Below are 21499 nucleotides of genomic sequence, written 5' to 3' on the forward strand. Positions count from 1 at the left end.
GATTTGAACATATGATGAATAAACAAACAGAATCAGATTCGAAAATCGTCGAAGAAATATACTAATATAAAACCACAAAAATGGACTGAACGATTTACATGATGACAGTTAAATCTATACCTTCTCCATCCGGCAGATCCATAGCTGTGTTCTTCATACAGAATCGACAGATGAAACAAATATGAACTAAAATTGATTTCACGTTCGTAGAATTCCATAGCAGTCGTCATCTACAAGGAAAAATGAGAGAATCCTGGGATTTGATGAAAATACCAAATCTGCAACCAATCAAATGGACGAATGTAACCTTTTCGTATATAAAAGTGATTTTCGGTATTGATATTAATGAGTGAAAATATTATTCAGATCAAAATCATAACCGTTAGATTTGCTTAGATGAACGAACGAGATTGCTTCTTAATTCTAACTCTAAGGGGACTTTCTTGTAGAATTGAACCCTATATACATATATATATATATATGTATATATATATGGATTGGATTAGTGAAAATCGTAATTTAAAATGAAAATTGAGAACACTGCACTTGCGTGTAAAGTTATTATATTCGTTGTGCAATTAACTGCACACGAATACACACACACACACACACACACACACACACACACACACACACACATATATATATATATATATATATATATATATGGGGAATAGTTCCAATGAGATCTCTTATATATGATGAGATCTTAAATTGATTTGTAGATCTTGATTTAATGTATCATATAACTAATATTTATCTGGAGAGAGAAAATTTATTCTGCTACAAATTTCGAAGGGAGCGCAAATTTATTCTGCTACGAATTCCACCCCTAACATTGACACCATTTTCACGTCTGGCTCCCTAAACTAGACTTTGGTTCAACTAAACCTCTAAAGTCTTAAATTTGGTTCAATTACACCCTCTGCCCTAACGGTTGTTTAACTCCGTTAAGCATTTTAATTTTTTTTTTATTTCATTGGTGGTGGGACCCACACCTTTCTTCTTCGCCAAGCTCGCCGGAAACACTCTCAGCGGCGGTTTTGTGACCTCTCCAATGTGATGCCGATCCGCAGCACCTTGGCGAGCTGAGGGAGGATAGGTCCCTCCAGCTGGTTCTGCTACAAAGCAAGGTCTGGAGGTTGGGCAGCATACCTAGCTGCGGCGGAATGGGACCGGTGAGGCTGCAAGAGGCCAAACCAAGAGCCACCAGATTATGAAGATTGGCAAGCTGCGGCGGAATAAAGCCGGTGAGATAATTGTCGCCGATTCTAAGGAGGCAGAGGTTGAGGAGGGAGCCGAGTTGGGGAGTAATGGGGCCGGAGAGTTGGTTGGACAGGAGGAGTAGAGATTCCAAAGAAGATAAGTTGGAGAGAGCAGGTGGGATGGGGCCGGAGAGGTGATCAGAAGAAAGATTGAGGTGGAGCAGGTTGGGTAAGACGGCGAGAGCCGGTGAGATGGACCCTCGCATAGAACAATTTGCGATATTGAGAGCCACCACAGAGCCGCCAGAGCACGAAACGCCTCGCCATGCACAGAAATTGGGATTGTGGATGGACCGGTCTAGATGTCGTGGAGGAAAGATTTTCTCGCCTCCAAGAGAATATGGAGGTCGGTGGTGTTGTGGCATGACCCCAAACATAGAATCAACAAAATGAGAGGTCGGTGGTTGCCAGGGTGCTGCGGATTAGCGTCGAGGGGGAGAGGTCGCAGATCCGCCGCTGAGCGTGTCTCCTGCGAGCTTGGCGACGAAGAAAGGCATGGGTCCCACCACCAATGAAAAAAAAAACTTAACGGAGTTAAACAACCGTTATGGCAGAGAGAGTGTAATTTAACCAAATTTAAGACTTTAGGGGTTTAGTTGAACCAAAGTCTAGTTTAAGAAGCCAGACGTGAAAATGGTGTCAATGTTAGGAGTGGATTTGGTATTTAACCCAGATATAACGTAGAAGTTGGTTAGCTATTCTAAAAATGTAGAAGTTGGTTAAATAATAAATAATTACATTTATGTTAATAACAAAAAAAATGTCCTTTTTAATAGATTCATTAAATAAGGGTTGGACAAAACAAAAATTAAAATATAATGACCTATTAATACGAAAACATTGTATGGAAATTTAATGAAATAAAAAACATTAGTACATGAATTTAATGATGTGATTTGGCTAATTTTTATGAGTTGAATTGATTTGTTATGTTGGAGTATAGGTTATACTCTATGAGGCGTTTAATTTGAAGGATTAGTTTTGATAGATAAAAATAGCAAGACTAATTCATTGTTTACTTTAATGGATTAAAATTTTGAAATATCCCCAAGCCTTTGATTATTTCTATCATTTAAGCTAATTTTGCTTGATTTTTATCCCATTGAAATGGTGGGATTGGAGAAATCCTACTATTCAGGATTTAAAAAAAAAAAAAAAAAAAAAAAAAAAACCTCAATCATTATGCCCCTTATATTTATTATCATTATGTAGATAATTTGTGTGTGCCATCTGTTTATAGTACAATATCATTCGATGTACTAGTTGGGTTGTGAACAACGTGATGTTTATCCCTACGCGGATTTTTAGCAGTAGTTTTTTAGAGTTATCTCTCGGCAAATCTTGTGAATTTGCATGGCTTCTTATATCCAGATTTAATGAAGTCTTATTATAACGTAATTACAGATAGACTCTGTCTTTTGATAGAAACCTCTTCGAGTTGGAACTCTTGCTAGGGTTACGTCTATTTAAAGCGAAGAAAATGACAATTATTGATGTCATTCTTTTCATTATTCTCCCGAGTTTTTGCATAATATTTTCGTGAGTTTTTTAGATCATATTGTGCATGAGTGTATGATCTTCCTTGATTGCTTTTCATTAAGTTTATGAGTGATTGGTTGTCAAAACTTGTAATTGATTCTTTCACTAAGCGATTGGTGAAAGCTTTCTAAGGAATTAAGTAATGAACGCGTTGAATTCACACCTAGGGCATGAGTTGTCGTCTTGCTTCCAACTGTCTACCGTTAGTGAGGTTTTGAGAAGATAAAGAGGCTTAGTAAGAACGTATCTTACGGTGTGAGTCCTTGTATATCTTAACTTCAAATAGTGGATCGTTTACCCTGGGCAAGGCCCCCTAGATGTAGGTATTTTATCATTGACTTGGTAACTATTCTTAGCGTATTGTTCTTACTGTTTTAGTACTTTCTGTAATACAATACCTTCGTACGTATTTACTTTTCTTGTATGTGAGATTCTATGTATTTGGAAAGGTGACAATTTCAATTGGCATCAGATCGGGTCACCCAAATTATAGGAGTTGATCATGTGTTTCTGCCGCCAATCATGTCTTTGTTTTCGTGTGCTCGATGGCTTCTCACAGAGAAGATGGTTCTGTCTCAAGACCGCCATTACTTGATGGCACCAATTTTGCTCATTGAAATATTCATATGATTTCGTTTGTCAAATCTATTGATGTGAACGCATTGTCTGCTATTGAAGTGGGATGGTCTGTTCCCAAAGATACTAATGGAAATGATAAGCACATAAACAAGTGGACGGGTGAAGAGTTTGCTGCTTCAAATGCCAATCAGAAAGCGTTCAGCTCTATTCAAACTGTTGTGTCTATGGATGTTTTCACTCTTATATCTATGTGCACTACTACTAAAGAAGCATGGGACGTACTTCAGAATACATACGAAGGAAATTTTAAGGTGAAAAAGCAATGCCTCCAGCAACTAACCACCAAGTTTGAGGAATTAAAGATAGAGGAGGGTGAAACGATTAGTATGTTCCATACAAAATTGTTGGCGATTGCTAATGAAAGTTTCTCATTGGGAGAGAGAATGTCTAAAGAAAAACTTGTTCGTAAAGTGATGTGATCTCTGCCAAAAAGATTTGACTATAAAGTTACGTCTATTGTTGAAACTAGGGATATTTCAGACATGAAACTTGTAGAACTTATATGTTCATTTAGCACGTTTGAGATTAATTTCAGAACTGACAAGTCGGACAAGAAAAACAAGTATTGCTTTTATCGTTGATTCTATGAGCAAGAAAGTTGACATAGTTTTCATTGATCAAAATAAGTTAGTTGAATCTTTTGAATTATTCACCAAGAACTTCAAAAAGGTGTTCAATTGATTCAAAAAGAAGAGTGGTCCCCAAAAAGTTTTTAAAGACTTAAAGTATCAGATCTCATCTCAAGTACAGAATGAACATACTTTGTTCTTGAAATCAAGTATTAAATGTCGTTAGTGTCATGGATTTGGACACATTCAATCATAATGTGCCAACCGCTAAAGAAATCACAGAAACATAATAAGCCTTATAATGTTTCTCATAGTGATGAAGAAACGAACGATAGTGGAAGTGAATATGACGAAGAACATGTATCTCTCACTATTGAACAAGAAAGCCCTACGAAAAAACTAATATTTGCATATGACCTTATGAAGGAAGGTACGGAAAGTGATACGAAAGCTTATGCAATAGCTCTCACAGCAAGGAAAGAAGACGTTCAAGCATCTATCACAACCACTGAACAACTGACCTGAGATACATATAGTGATATAGAGGAGCTAGATGAAGAGTATATTACCAAAAGTTATAAACTCATGCATTAGAAGTGTGTTGATGTCTTAGAAGTCAATAGATCATTATCTACACAACTATCTGAGGTCACAAAGAAAATAGATGAACTTATCTTCTAGTTGAGAAGATGGTATCAGATATCAAAATCAGAAGCGGATTCCCAAAGATCAGATCCCTAAAGTCAACAATTTTCATGCTCAAGAATCAGATAGAAAAGCTGGTCCAATACATCTCAAACCTATTTCTAACAAAAACTTCCCGCCTAAAAAAACAACCAAAAAAAGTTTGTGGCTATATGTCAATATTGTCATAGGTACTGTGACATTAGACCACGATGCAGATTTATTATTGCTGACAGGAAAGCTTATTCAAAAAACTATCGTAAGCCCTCTTACAGAAATCAGAGAACTTATATTGTGCATACTTCTCTTTAGTTAGGCGTTCAAGACACTGAGGGCCTGTTTGATATGGGTTTAAAAGCAGGATAAGTTAAATTAATATGGATTTATGTAGTGTTTGATATTATGTGTTACTAATATGGTCAACTCCAGGTTTATCCCAAGACCCTATCTTATTTTGTGGGATTAACCCACACTAATTATCCCACCTCCCCCATGGGATTAACCCACACTAATTATTCCACCCCCTCCATAGGCTACTAATTTAGGTATTTGATATGTTAATCCAACCTATTTCAATGGATACCAAACACTTTTTGGGATTAATTACCAATGATATCAAACACCCATCTGAGATTAGAAATCATGACTAATCCACACTAAATTATCAGGATAATTTATATCCTGATTAATCCAATACTGAAAATCAAACGGGCCCTTAGGGGGGTGTATTGGTTTAGGATTCTGTTGGATTTTTTTGGACTTTAAAAAGTTCATGGATTTAGAAAATTCATAGACTCTATGTAGAGTTTGGCTGACTTTGTTTTATTGATTTTCATGGATTTTCATAGACTTCATAAGAATTATGATGGCGCCTGCAACAGAACTGACATCGGAAATATCTGAACAACTGTTTCTCAATTAATCTCATGACAAAGTAAGTGTATAGAGTTTTGTGGTGGGATTGAAATTTCTCGTGATGCTATCATATTTGCAAACTAGCTTAATTTATTTATCAAGCTAACTCCTGGTGCACTAGATAGCTATATTTCTTTTTCTTAGAGGTTAATTATGATGAGAGGAATTCAAATAAAAATGCATAGTCCAGATACGTACAATGTGGGAAAACAGCAAGTCAACTAATTATTTAAGCAGGTCGTGAAGCCATTGTTTTCTTGAAATTAAATTAGATGTTGTGTCACGCGTAGAGACGTTGCTTCTCATCCCTCCGTCTGACTTTCTGCATATATATATATTATCCAAAATATATGATTTCATTTACTATAAGTAGTTCTGCAAACACCATTTGCAATTCATCTTTTATAAGTATCTTGTTTTAATTAAAACTGATTGAGATATGAGAATCTGAAGTAGTACATCATTGTTGTTGATCATGATATTCATCATGATTTCAGCAGAGTTCCATGTTTCGAGTTGCAGAAGCATGAAGCAAGAGTTGGGGCTAAATTTGATTCCACTTTTGTTCGACACTTCTCCGGTGTTCCTCGCTATTGCTCTAGTAAAATGCTTATTTGCATTGATTTAGTAAATTTGATTGTTGATGACAGAAAACCTCATGTCAACGTGGGAACCATTGGGCATGTTGACCATGGAAAGACAGAAATACCACTTTACTCCTTCGAAAATACAAAGATTTCTCTCTTTGTGTTTTTGAGTAAGGTGAACTAGCGCTTGTTGGAGAATCCATCAACATCTCGTGTGATGGGGTGAGATTTCTCTCTTTATATTTTTGAAGAAGAATCCATCAAAATTCATAGAGTTTTAAATTCCACATACTTTTGAATACCTAAGGATTTTTTAAGACTTTTTAAAATCCATATTGAATACCTCTAAATTTTTAGAAGTTTGGATTGACTACCCCCAGACTTTCAAAGTCCAAAAAAATCCTACAAACTCTACAACCAATACACCCCCCTTAGTATCTTGATAGTGGGTGTTCAAGGCACACAATAGGAAATATAAAGTTTTTAAAGAATATTCAAACTATCACATATGAAGGAGTTACATTTGGAGATGGAGTACAAGCTAGTCATTGATACAGGCACACTAGATGTATCAAGTCTTCCTAAACTTGAAAATATTATGATTGTGGATGATGATATCAAGACTAATTTCATCAGTATCGGTCAACTCTGACAACAATGTTTAATTTTCCCTCTCATCACATGGCGATGGTGTCTTCAAATATTTATCTAAAACAGAAAAACATAATACAGCAGCTCCAGTTTTGACCTCCATATGATAATGAGCCCGAATATGTGTGATCCTTTTTTTGCCAATGCTTTGGTTGCTGTAGTATATATTCGAACCATCTCAACCTTGCGAGTAATGCACATATATCCTTGTTTCCCATTACTAAATAATTCTCAATCATTCGGTTCACCCCCCCCCCCCCCCTAAGGAATACACGAAGCTGTTGATGAAGCATCCCAAGTTAAGAGGTGATAACCACACTTCCAGGCTCTCAAAGCTGGTGGATGCCAAGAATGATGGTGTCGATGAAGACAAAGATGATAAAGAGTGAAGACGAGAATGATGGGAAGAGCTCTGCCAAAACCAGCAGCCCTAATGGAGTGGGAGAAAATGGTGACAGTGAAGAAAGAGAGGTGCCAAATGAGGAGGATGGAGATGAGGAAGATGTGGGGAAAGACAACGATGAAGATGATGACAAAAATGAGAAAGAAAATGACGAGGAAGAAGAAGCCCTCCAACACTCTGTTTGTGTTTTGACTTGATTCGCTAACGTTGCTATGTTTCTCCTTAGAAACTGTCTACAGCAATGTCCTATATTATGGTATTATTGCAATACTATCAAATATTGTCTGGATTAGATCTGCTACCATAAATGTACAAGTAGAACATACTGAAATAGCAATTCAAATATCATTTGCAGCAAAAAAAATCCCAACATCTCCCACAAGTCAAAACAACTGCAAAAAAACAGCTATTTATCATAAGTCAAATTAAAACCTTGAAAGAGTAGTGGCTCATGGAATATACAAATTCACAGCCACCTCAGTATCAGCGTCTGCTTCATCTGCAATAGTTTGATACTATAAAGATAATCATTTTCAAGTAAATGTATTAATGCTCATAATTTCTGCCTCTCTTCACCCTGAATTTGATGCTTATAACATACAACTGTATCACGAAAAAACAAGGTCAAAAAGTACACAACCATAAAGTAAATTATCCATATTGCTAGACCAGTTCGTATTAAAAAAAGGACTACAGACTATATCTCCAGTAACTACCTATTCTGAACATCATCACTCAGCAATTGAAGATTGTAGCAGAGAAATGACCAACATCGGTTTATGGAATAGCCCAACCTTACATGATGAGGAAGAAGCCAACCTATTACACTCCCTTCACAGTGACTGGCAATTGATTAAATTAAATTCACCATACGGAACAAATTGCAACATAATTGGTCAAAAAGAAGGGGGGTTGGAGAGCATTTTAAATCTTTTGCCCAATACCAGATGAAGAGCTCCAAAAATTATGAGCTGAAATATGCCCAAGTACAAGTCTTGAACAGTAGTTATCAAATACCTCAAACTAAACAAGAAGATGATAATTGGGAAAAAGAGGCAAATGGAGGAAACAAAAGAAATAAAATTTGTAATTCCCCACCAAAAGAAAATGGTTGAAAAGCAAAGAAATGAATAGCTCAAGGATCACTCAAGATTTTCTGTAACAAATTTGCTTCAAGGCAATAAAGGGAAAAACAAACAAAGAAGTATTCTCTCCAAGAGTTTTATAGTATGACTTGGCTAATTTGAAGCCTCAGCTAAAATGTAAACAGCTAAAATGTAAACATATGCCATTAACATGAAAAAAAAAAAAAAAAAAAAAAAAAAAAATGAAAGCTCCAAAAGAGGCTAATGTTTTATATTCATCTAACAAGGTCACTCAAAACATGAGATGTTTTTCAGAGTAGACCCGGAAGAAAAGTTTTCTCTGGACCAAGGAAACTGAAAAATGAAATTGCCAAAAGAAATTGAATAACTAATTTCAAATGAATGTTGCAAATGTTTGAATCTATCATTGCAACCACAATTTGGACTTTTAGTTAGAAAAAAAATATATACACGTAAAACCAAAACAGCATTTGAGCAGGAAGTCAATACATGATGTCAAAGAATTTCCACTTACAAGATCTATTCAACCAATTCCAGGTAAAGAACAATTGTATAATAATCCTCAAAATAAGTTAAAAGGTGTAAAAGGGTAAATAATGAATTAATGAATGAAGATTCAGGAGCTTCACTGTCACTGATTATGGATTTACAGTTGCATAAATCTAGTAGTGTTTTAACAGCTGAAGTCATCCGTAGGGCATCAATGCGGAATACCACTAAGCTATAATGCTCGGGTTACACTTCAAATAATTGATCTAGATATATATATATATAAGCCATAAAAAACACCACCAACTTTATGAAACCATTGTAAAACACAACAAATTACTTTACGAGCCACTAAATGAGGGAAAACAATCAACATTTTAAAGAATATATTACTGAAAATTTCCTATTTTTGGGTGGTGGGAGTTGGGATTGTTTAAAAACGGGTATACACGTTTACAAGTGCTCTGAAAGAATTCCCATCTCTAGCGTGGGTAAAAACCAGGAAATTTGTCAACTAAGTTAAAACTGAAAACCAGGAAAATGTCATTAGATGAATTAAAGGTAAAGTAAAAACGAGTGAAAGAGTATATTCTCCCAGAAACTAAATGTAAAACGTCATTAAACAGAGGGACAAAATTATATTAAAGAAAGAATGATCTCGAAAATACAAGGCAAACGGCATATAGATCCAAAAATATCATGCAACTAACTTTCTCAAAGCAACACAAAAATAAGAATAAGAGAACAAATAATAGTATAAAAGGAAAAAGAGAGAAAAAATTGAAATATGTAAGGACATAAAATATCCACATATATCACCAGATTAAAATGAAACGTATTAAACAATAATGAGAGAACAAACTTAAAGTTGAATGCATATAGTAAAGAAATCCAGAAGAAATAAAACTGTCAGATGGAATGCTGGAATGCTGCACACCACATTCTCCAGAAGGTTCATTAAATGGTAAAAAAGAAGAGAGAAATGAAACTAGGAGAAATTTGAAAGTCAAAACACAAGACTTTAAAGCATATTCCATGAGCCAAACCCTGCCCCAACATAACAATACTAGGAATTTACCAACTTCTGGTTGTCCATCTATGTTGCTACAAATCTGCAAGAAAAAACTAAGGCAGGTCAAAGGCAACATAGTAATAACATAGCACACCATTATAAGAAAGTAGAATGTATAACCGAGTGAAAGATTTCACTAGCAAAGTGCAACCAAATGTGTGTCAATTAAGAGATTCAGGCTCCAATTATTCCCTAAGTAAGAACCATTCTGATAGACAGATATATGATTTAAATCTAAAGTCAAAGAAGGAGACAAGAAAGTGACTATAGAGGTCACAACTATTTGAATTTTTTGCTGTTCAACACACATAGTTCTTCATATGCAGAAAACCTCAATATGAATTATGATTAAAATATTCTTCATATATCAGTAGTGTAATAATGCAAAATAGTGCAAAAGGAAATTATTATAAAGCATGTATGAGCACTCTTTCTTCAGCATATTCCATTAAACAAGCACCTCAGATAATATTTGAATCGACTATTGCATGATGTATGCAGTATGTACCACTGCCATGAGTGAGCACTTGCTTGTAAGTTGTGACACAAAACACAGAAAATATTTACATATTGTCTTAATAAGATGAATAAGAACCATATTGTCAAAAAAGATGAATAAGAACCATGATTACCAATGAGTTTGGGAGTAATTGATTCCACCAGCCCCTGGAGCCTTAGCCAAGGATGAAGAAGATTGCCCAGTCCGTACACTTGGGTATGCATACTGCAATCCCTGAAGCATCGCTCCACTCGACCCATTATTGCCACCACCAGAAACACCACCATAGGCGCCTAATCCCAAGCCCTGCACCCCTCCCCCCATCATCCCATAATACCCACCCATAAGCGCACCCAGGTTTGCGTTAGTAATCAAACCACCACCATACAAAGGATTCACAAGCCCTGCCTGCTGCCCCAGCAAAGCCATATTCTGCGCCTGCTGAGCTGCCGCCACCGCAGCCAGCATCTGCGGCTGCACCGGCTGCAAAGCAGTCGTTATAGACGCTGCCCCGCTGGCCACCTGACCCTTCCCCTCAGCTGCCTTCCGGCAATGCAGCTGACACCCTTCAAAAAACTTAACCGGCTCCTCCAACACCTTCTTAGCCCCTTCCAAAGTCTTGAATACGAAAATAGCATACCCTTTAAATCTCCCCGTCGTCGGATCCATTCCCTTGGGCCCGTTCTCAATTTCTCCAAATTTTTCGAAGAAAACCCGCAATTTCTCCGGGCTCGCATTCAGCGGCACGTTACTCACATAAATCTTCCGCTGCGGGTAATCCGACGCAGAAAATTGCTTCTTCGAAACTATCCCGGCCGTGGCAGGGCCAGGCGGGCCCTCCGACGCCAATTGGCACGAGGTTACACGGTTTCCCACTTGAATCGTAGGGGTTTTCAACAATTTTTTCGCAGATTTCATCGATTTAAACGTAATGAAACCGTAACCCTTACATTTTCCGGTAGCCCGATCACTCACCACATTGAGCTCCTCAATCTCGCCGTAAGCCCTAAAAACGGGCTCAAGTAATTCGCGCGAGGCGTCCCAACCGAGGCCGTGCACGAATATTTTGCGGTGGCCGATGTCTTGGTCGGCGGCGGATTTGACGAGGGAGCGGAGTTGGTCGTTGGAAGAGGAGAGGTCTATTACGAGAGCAATGAGCTGGTCCTTGGACAAAGGTTCTAGTAGGGTTTGGATTTTGGTATTGGGATCGGAATCTGAGTCTGAATCGTGGGGTTCTGATTTAGGGAGCTTGGATTTCTTCTGCTTCTTGATTTTTTTGCAGATTTTAGGAGTTGTAGGCGCCGCCTCCGACTTCTTCGAGGGTTTTCGTTTCCTCGCTTTGGTTTTCGCCATTCGTATCGCGATGCCGATGAAGCTGCTCTACAAAAACGGATTAATATATCGATAAAACTAATTCCCAAAAAAATACTCCAATAGATATCAAGTTTATCTGCCTATATATTCTTTTATGTATGCTAAAATTTTGCACTAGTCTGGGTGGTGTAGTCGGTTATCACGCTAGTCTCACACACTAGAGGTCCCCGGTTCGAACCCGGGCTCAGACATTTTTCTTTTTCTAACTCGAACGGATGTCACTTTTTCTATCTTTTTAAGACGAACATATGCCATGTGTTTAATATGTCATTAGGGTACTACATTTAAAGCTCAAATTCAACAAAATGTTGTTGTTGTGGATAGCTAACACAGCTCAATTGATTGAAAAGATGCTTAGCTGAGGTTATAAAGTTTTAAAATATCTTACTATAAGTTATTTAAAAACTTATAAATTTTTAAAAAAATATTTAGTAAAATAAGTTTTTAAATCGTTTAGAGCATCTCCAGCCCTTTATGGACGTGTCGGCTCAAGCGGACATGATGGAATGGGGGCTGGCTGACGTGTCGCTGCGGCTTGAGCGCGGCACGCCCCGTCATGTTGGTTCTATCAATGATATCTTATGATTTAGGATCAGGAAAACAGTGGATGAGTTGAAGTTTAAGAGTAGGTATTGTAAGGTGCATCCTGTTGGTGGGTTATATGAGGTTCATCTTTATGATGACAAATTTATTGTTAGTCTTGAGGAAAATGTGTGTAGTTGTAGATCATGAGAGTTAAGTGGGATCTCATGTCTTCATGCTACTGCTGCAATCATGTACATGAAACAGAAGGTGGAGGATTATGTGCACGATTATTACAGTATTGAGAGGTATAAGAAAGCTTATGAGCATGGAATAAAACCTTTGAGAGGAGAGAATATGTGGCCTCATGCAGAGGATTGGCCGGTTAAGCCACCTACCTTTTCAAAGAGGGCTGGAAGGCCCAAAAAAAAAAGGGCTAGAGAACATAAAGAGAAACACCCCACCAACCCAAACAAATTGAGGAGATTTGGTCTTGTAATGACTTGCAAGAAATGTTGGCAACAGGGGCACAACACAAGAGGTTGTAATAATGAAAAATGTGATCCACCTGTTAAAGAGAAGATAATATGCTTTCATTATATTTTCCATTACATCAATTAACATGAGTATACCACTGAATCAATGTGATTTGAATGCAGAGAATGAGAGGTAGACCATCCAAACCTCCCTCAGAGGCTGCATCCAATCAAGTAGTTGGAACAAAGACTAGCTCTCACAAATGCTCCCTCACAAGCACCTAATCCTCGAGCTCCCACATCACTACCACTGCAAGTTAAGAAAACTATTGCAAATGAGCGAGCACTTGCTAGGAAAGGAATAGGCACCTTGGTAACGTAATCAAGGAACATCTTTGTCAGGGTATGAGTCACATTACAATTAATTCTTATCTTCTAAACTAGTGTAAACCAAAATCTTATAGCTTACTGTTCTCAGGCTTCTAGCAACCAACGAGGGGCAAAATTATCAATTCAAGAAAGAAGTTTGATATGCCAAACAATCAAGAAAGTACAAATGATGGGGTGTAATTGTTGTGGAGGAATATGTGTAATAGACTTTAGTGAAGGATTTGTATCTTAATGTTGGTTTCAAAACTGGATTTATATTGTTAATTTCATTGCTACTTCTTTTGTTTTATGTTGTAATTGGTACTTGATGTTGCAACTGAACTATTTATGAATTTGAAGTTGAAGTTTGATGGTACAAGAAGTGTTGTTACTTTCATTACTACTTTCACATACAACTCTGATTTTGAATTTCATGCCAAGTCTTATACAAAAACAAGAATAAGCAGGAAAATCATACCAAATTGAGCAAAGCATACTATCATTACAAATTAGTACAAAATGATACAATTCCCACATACTACCAGTTCCATAAACAAGCAAGGTTATCCAACAACTCTAATCCACTACCACAATAAGCAGAATCAACATTAGCATAGTCATTGTCACCATCTTCTCCATCCACCAACACTTGGCTTTCAAGGCCGCCAATTCCTCCTCCAGTTTGTGGTGCAAAACAATGATATTTCCAGCTTTGTCCCAAACATCTTCCTCCGAGTCTTTGTATTGTTTACACAAGCATGTTTGGATCCAGAGTTGCTCGCAGGCTTCATCTTTCTCTCTTTTCAATTTAACAATGTAGTTTCTCTGAAGTAAACTCGGCCTTGGGTAAATCCATTGGAAGAATTCACATCTTCCATCTTGTATACATAACCCTATGTCAGACCAAAATCGGAGAGACAAGAAAATGAAAAGAAAAGTCGAGGTACGACATTACCGCGTCTAAGGAGCAACCGTAGTATCTCATGGCCGGATTTGCGTCGGACCAGGAGGTCCTCATCGCAGCTTCAATCTTGTGCTGGCAAAGTGGTGGAGAAGCTTCCATTTTTTCAAAGTCTTTTAGCCGTAAATGAAGAAGAATGCGTGAAATGAATGGGGGTTAGGGCACCTTTAGTTTAAAATTTCAAATTGGACAAAAAACGACGTAGCATTACAAAATTCAAAACGGTGTAGTATCATTCACCAGATGACGGTGCCACGCTAGCATTTATCATTGCCACGTCACAACGAATTTTAAGTTGTATGTGATTCGGGCCAAAAATTAAAATGGGTGCAAAAATTGAATATTGTCAGACAGATTTCAAAGCTCGTATCTAAATTCAAAATCGGCGAAAATTGGTGAATTTATACTAAATTAACCATTTTTCATATCTTATAAACACAAATATTTGTGTGCGATTGGTCACATATACGTGAGACCAATCGCTTCATATTACATATATACTCAAGTATTCAAAAAAAAAAGTATACACTATATTGTGGTGTATGGTTGGAGCATGGCTTTTAGTCTGTACTGATGATGTGGGTTTGAAACTCACTGCATGCACTATTATTAACAATGCTTTTTTTGCAATTTTTTTATACTTTTAACAATTTTTTTTTCTGTGATTTTATTTTATTTTATTTATTATTTATTTTTTTCATTTTATAAATAAATTCTATAAGAAGAAAAAGAAAAAAAAATCACTAAAAAATTTATGGTCCAATGAATGATTAAGGTGTTGATCTATAAATCTAAATATATTAGGTTTAATTTATAGTTGATATTTTTTTATTCATTTTTTTATTCGTAAATAAGATTTTGTTTGAATTAAAAACGTGACTTTTTGTTCTACCAGTTGATTGTAACTAGGGATGTAAACGAACTGAATCGGATCGAATATCTTTCGAATCATATTTTACTATTCGTATTCGATTCGTATACTAATTCGTGAATACTCGAATCGAATCGAATATTCGTTTCAATTTTTTACAAGTGTATATTATACAATTTAAATCGAATATTTTATTCAAAAATTCCTACTATTTAGTTTAATTCGAATATATCCAATTCGCGATTTTAATAAAGAAAAATTCTAAAATAATATTTCAAATAATATGGATATCACGCACATTACATTTACTTAAAAATTATATGCTAAAAATATATTCTTCTGTTTCAAAATCCAACCCCCAAATTATAAGTACAAAACTAATATTCAAAAGTTTGGATAACATAAGTAAGCATTTGAATAAAGAAAAGCATCAATAAGAACTCTTATATAACACTTCAATAAATAGAAGTACGTCATAGCACTTCAATTAACTAGAATTATTTGAATAAATAAAGCAAGCATGTGAATGCTATCAATAGTGTTATTATTGTAATTCACTTTTATTTTAATAAATATTAGTAGTATTTTTTTATTTATTTTACTTTAAATCTATTTTATTATTTATTTTTTAGTATGTAATATATATATATATATATCGAATATTTTCGAATACCGAATCGAATATCGTGATTCTCGAATCGTATTCAATAACTAAACGAATCACAAAAAATATTTGTATTCGTTCGAATCATAAAATTTCGTATTCGAATATCACTAAAAATGGCCATTGATTTAAAGAAAGAAAATACAAAACCAGGAAGCCAAGCACAAAAGATACACAAGTAAAGTTTTGGAAAGAATGGCGTATTATAGATGTGTCCAAGAAAAATTATACAGCCGGCATGTCAAGTATACTCTTCCATAGTTGTTCGTTCCGCATTTAGGAATCTGGAAAACCTTGACCCAAACTCATGCACTAACCACATTTTCTTGTCGTTTCGTCCAATCAACAAAATTATCCAGAATTAATGGCCAAGCTTCATCCGTGTCGTAATTATTAAGGTCTGGAAAGCTTATCTCTTGGCAAAATCGAAAGAAATTTGTCCATTGATCCATGTTTATTACCTTGTAGTCGCTTTGACTCTTAAGAAATTTAATGAATGAATCTACCTGGTCCTGATATTGGACCCCTAAAACGAGTTGTAATAATACACAGGCGGTCTCAATGTCTAGACACTTCTTGTTATCCTCCGTTAAGCAGTAACGGAAGGCATATCTATAGAAATCATCAAAATTCTCTGACTTCAAGGCCTCTTTCTCAAGTTCTGGCAATGACTTCTTCAATTTAGTTATTGTATCAGCCTTAAGAGTTTTCAACCCTCTTCGCCACTCATCCTGGGTAAAATATCCCTGCTTCTGAGCATTCATTTTCCAAGCTAGCACCAATATCCTAACATCAGTACAGTCCACCTTTAAATCAGAGCATAATGCTTCAACCCCTTCTGGATCAATCACACATGACGACTGATTAGCATATTTTGTGTAAAGTTCATCAATACGTTCCTCCACTTTCTTTGCAGCTTTGCTGGATGCGGAACGAACAGAGTCGACGCGGGCAGTTTTGACAGGCGCAGAGGTTTGATTATCCGATTTTCTCTTGGAGGCGCGAGTCATGATAATTTGGTAATTTAATTTAATTCGGTTAAAAAGGATAAAATGAGCTTGGTTTTTCGTATTCGAATATCAAAAATTCAAATCGAATACCGAATCGAATTAAAATTATTTGATTGATTTACATCCCTAATTATAACTTTCCCGAACCAATTGGCTTAAAAAACGTGGGATTTTTTGCCACAAAAATAAATATCTATGTCCGAACCAAGAGGCTTAAAAAACGTGGGAGTTTTTGTTCTATCAGTTGATTTGTAACTTTTTCTCCAACAACCACTTTCAATTTGGCTATAAATACAAACCACTACTTCAAAAAAATCTCAAGTTGAAAAGGGTTTTCATTGCAGTGGTTGAAATGGCAGATATAGCCATGTTAGTCGCAGAAGAATATGAGAGGAAAGTGAAGCACTCAAAAGAGAGAGGTGAAGAGATTGAGCTGCTGTCATTGATGGAGAATTTCAAAGGGTCTTCTTCTTGGATGAGAGAGAAGATAAGATTGGAGAGAGAGAAAATGATGGACGTTTTAGGTAAAGTGGCTTTGCAGCCCAAATCACAGATCACTATTGCTGCTGCTAGTGCTCTCTTTTCTGCTTGATTATTTATTTATTAATGTACCTTTGTTATTTGTATGGGTATTAGTTAAGTATTGATTGATGAAATGAAATGGAATATGTTCAACAATTAGACCACCTTAGTGAAATGGAGGCTAGGAAATTAAAGTATAGACTTTATCACACACAAATATTAAAAATTCATTCTTTATTGTTACTCAATTAAAGAGTCATATTTAAGCTTCTTTTTATCCTTCAATATTGTCGAAGCTTTATATATAATACTAATAATACCAGATCTTTATCTCCAAAATACCAAATCTTTGGCAGAATTTGAGTTATCGATTTATTTAATTGTGTATCGAATCTTATGAGTCAATAAATCACTAAACATATATAGGAACGAGATTCTATAGATCTCGATCTCCTTGTAGAATATAAGTTCAAATTTAGACAATATAATGTAGCTACATGGCTCACTAGAAGCGTAACATGTGCCACGTGTCTTTTAAGGCAAAATACACGAAATGATAAAATATGAATAAAATTTTTGAAAATTAAAAAATAATTACCAAAAAATTATTTTTCTCTCATAACCGTCATCAAAATTATGCATATAATTGAACACAAATATACATAAAGGTAAATACAAATATGCATAACGTTGGATAAAAATATATGCATGAGAATATATGATCCATCGGGTGATCAACGACGAGAGCCACCTAACGGTATCGCATAGTACTATGCATATAACTGAACACGAATATACATAGCAATATACAACCCGTCAGGTGACCAACGACGAGAGACACATGAAAGATGTATATTCTCATTCATATTTCTATCAAATGTTATGCATATTTGTGCTTACCATTATGCATATTTTTGTTCAACTATATGCATAACTATGGCGGCGACGAGCAGCAACGAGAGGCACCAAAGGAGTTGCATAGTGATACTTTCTCATACATATTTCTATTCAACGTTATCCATATTTGTGTTTATGTTTATGTATGTTTGTGTTCAATTATATACATAATTTTGACAGCGATCGTGAAAAAAAAATAAACTTTTGGTAAAAAAAATACTAATAAGTTTTTTTTCTAAAATTTTTATTCCTATTTTACCCCTACGTGCATTTTACCTTGAACATGTCACGCTCCTAGCGCCACATTGTGTGGTCCATATTTTGGATCTATATACTATAATAAGGGGATGGATCTACATGATCCGCTCTCTCTCTTATATATATATATATATATATATATATATATATATATATATAGGGGAAGACTAAAATAAAAATCAAAGTTAGACTATAAAATAGGAACCATTTTCAGCCCTTGGATCATCAAGATCTACGGTTAATTCATCACCTTGTTGGAATAATTCATGGTCCTGAGTTCGAATCTCATAGGTAGCAAAAAATTTAATTTTCATAATTCATACATTTACACAGCGGATTCATGGGTGTTTTACATATAATTCATACATTTTAATTAGTTTATAGTTTATAGTCTAAGAGAAGTTTTCTGAATAGCCCTCCCCTAGGGGTGGGCTACCGTGAGAGCACATCTTAAAATAAGAAATAAGAGCAAATTTTAATGTATGAATTTTATATAGAACACGTATGAATTCGTTGTATAAATGTATGAATTGTGAAAAATAAATTTTTGCTACCTTTGGGATTCGAACTCAGGACCATAAATCCATCCAACATGATTACGAATCAACCGTAGATCTTGATGATCTAAGGGCTGAAAATGATTATTATTTTATATCTTAATAAATGCTCTTATTTTAGCCCTTTCATATATATATATATATATATATATATAGGGGAGGGCCATAATAAAAACACATTTTATTGTATAAAATAGGAACCATTTTCAGCCCTTAGATCATCAAGATCTACGGTTGATTTATCACCTTATTGGACGAATTCATGGTCCTGACTCCTGAGTTCGAATCCCATAGGTAGCAACAAAATTATTTTTTGCAATTCATACCTTTATACAGTGAATTCATACGTGTTCTACATAAAATTCATACATTTTTGCTGGTTTATAGTTTTTATTTTAAGAGTTGTTTTTACTGTAGTCATTCCCTATATATATATATATATATATATATATATATATATATATATGTAGAGAGAGAGAGGGGGGGAGAGAGAAAGAAAGAGAGTAATGTTATGCTACACACCTTATGTGAGCATGTGAGCACTGCTCTCATTTAATTCTCGTTATTGTTGTCTTTTTTGTTTTAGGCATTTATTTTTATTTTAATACTTCATAAATTGTTATTGAGATCATTAATTTTCTAAATTACATAAAAATCAAAGTTCGATTTGTTCATATTCCCTTTAACTTCAAATTATTAATAAAAATAACAAATCGAACTTTGATTTTTATGTAATTTATAAAATTAATGATCTTAATAACAATTTATAAAGTATTAAAATAAAAATAAGGGGTAATTGTCTGTAAATCCATAATGTTTACACGGAATTGGTTTTTGCTCCTATTTTAAAAAGTATGCTTCTAAATACATAACCTTTCATTTTTGTCTCAAATTTTTTCGGTGACCGATTTTTTCTTACTCGAACGCCGGAAATGACACGGTGGCAGCCAGAATTCTCCACTTGACACATTTATGACATGTGAAAAAAAAAACCTACATCATCATCTTCCCCAACCCTCCCCCCACTCTAAAACCCTAATTTCCCCTCCCCTACCCTACCCGCCGCCGCCGCCGCCACCCCTGCCTTCCCAAAGCCGCCGACCGCCGCCGCCCTCTCACACAATCACACAGACAGCGCAACCCCAGCGCAAATCGACCACGCAACCCCAGCCCCGCCGATCTTTGCAAATCGGCCACGCAACCCCAGCTCCAGCCCCAGCCCCAACGTCGCTGTCACGGCTTTGCTGCCATAAACTCCAACAGAAGGAGCGGATGAAACTTTGAGAACGTCACCGTAGATCTCGACGGATCTGGGCTTCAGAACACCTCCATCTACCTTCAACGGATGCGGATCTGTCGCCGCCTTCGTTGTGAGGGAAGTGGCGGCGTGGGGTGGAGGAAATGGCGGCGTAGGGTGGGGGAAGAGTATCGACGGAGGTGGCGAGGGCGGCGGCAGGGGGAGGGGCAGGGGCGGCGGGCAGAGACAAAGCTTTGTTCGAATTCGGCCGCCCTCTTCCTGTTTTGTGCAGATGAGGGAGGCGGCGGCGGCTGAGGGTGGGGGAAAATGAGGGGGCGGCGGTGGTTGCGGCAGCAGAGGATGGCGACGGCGGGTGGAGGTAAGGTTTGAGAGTAGGGGAGGCTGGGGAAGATGATGATGTGGATTTTTTTTCTTTTTTTTTTACTATTTTTTCCACGTGTCATAAATGTGTTAAGTGGAGAATTCTGGCTGCCACCGTGTCATTTTCGGCGCCGGCGTAAGAAAAAATCGATCACCGAACAAATTTGAGACAAAAATAAAAGGTTACGTATTTAGAAGTAGACTTTTTAAAATAGGAGCAAAAACCAATTCCGTGTAAACGTTATAGATTTACAGGCAATTACCCTAAAAATAAATGCCTAAAAAAACGTCTAACGAGGATTAAATGTGAGTGGTGCTCACATAAAATGCTCACATAAAATATGTAGAATAACATATAAAGGTCGTTTTTAAGCTCCTAAGTGTTGCGATTATTTTTTTTAACCGGCCCTTTAAAACTTTTACATTATATTGAATAATATACATTCAAGAGTAAAAATAAAATGATCCCATTTTGGGTGCATTTGGCCTCACTCAATGACTTTTCTTTGTGAGAGGTCTTGGGTTTAATCTTGTATGTATGCGGTGTAGTTTTTTCACCTTTATGTAGGATTAGGAATAGTCCCGTCTGCGTTTGGTTATTTTCTCACTTTTGTGTGGTACTGTAGAGGTATCGTCTGCATGTGGATGACTTATTTAGTTATATAATAAATAGTACTCCCTCCGTCCCACGAATCTTGACACGTTTTCCTTTTTGGGCCGTCCCACGAATCTTGACACGTTTCCTTTTTTGGTAATATTATTACCTTCTCTCTCATACTTTATCACCTTTATTATATTATCTCTCCTACTTTATCACTTTTATTATCTTCTCTCTCATACTTTATCAATTTTATACTTTATTAATTACACACTTAAAACACTAATCTACAACTCCTTAATTCCCGTGCCGAACCCAAACGTGTCAAGACTCGCGGGACGGAGGGAGTACTTCTTATAATTCTAAAAAAAATATATTACTCCC

The 21499-nt window shown here is 36.1% G+C and overlaps 3 protein-coding genes and 1 non-coding gene across 4 annotated transcripts; 1 reads left to right on the forward strand and 3 right to left on the reverse strand.

Annotated features, from left to right (window-relative positions):
- Positions 1–976: 976 nt before the first annotated feature.
- Positions 977–1630, reverse strand: LOC131023450 (LRR receptor-like serine/threonine-protein kinase GSO2). Its single transcript, XM_057952990.1, has one exon. It carries the CDS (start codon positions 1628–1630, stop codon positions 977–979), a length of 654 nt encoding a protein of 217 aa, XP_057808973.1.
- An 8066-nt stretch (positions 1631–9696) lies between these two features.
- Positions 9697–11885, reverse strand: LOC131021741 (RNA-binding protein P-like). Its single transcript, XM_057951022.1, has 2 exons — positions 10552–11885; positions 9697–9959 (listed from the first exon to the last, which is right to left on the reverse strand). Coding segments are annotated over exons 1-2 (1221 nt in total). The 5' UTR covers positions 11772–11885; the 3' UTR covers positions 9697–9958.
- Positions 11886–11909: 24 nt separating this feature from the next.
- TRNAV-CAC (transfer RNA valine (anticodon CAC)) lies at positions 11910–11983 on the forward strand. The gene has a single exon. It is a non-coding gene; the product is annotated as a tRNA-Val (tRNA).
- A 3779-nt stretch (positions 11984–15762) lies between these two features.
- LOC131021742 (uncharacterized) lies at positions 15763–17430 on the reverse strand. The gene has a single exon (XM_057951023.1). The coding sequence runs from the start codon at positions 16663–16665 to the stop codon at positions 15961–15963; it is 705 nt and encodes a 234-aa protein (XP_057807006.1). The 5' UTR covers positions 16666–17430; the 3' UTR covers positions 15763–15960.
- Positions 17431–21499: the final 4069 nt, after the last annotated feature.

Source organism: Salvia miltiorrhiza, chromosome 4 (assembly GCF_028751815.1).
Source record: "Salvia miltiorrhiza cultivar Shanhuang (shh) chromosome 4, IMPLAD_Smil_shh, whole genome shotgun sequence".
Classification (NCBI taxonomy): domain Eukaryota; kingdom Viridiplantae; phylum Streptophyta; class Magnoliopsida; order Lamiales; family Lamiaceae; genus Salvia; species Salvia miltiorrhiza.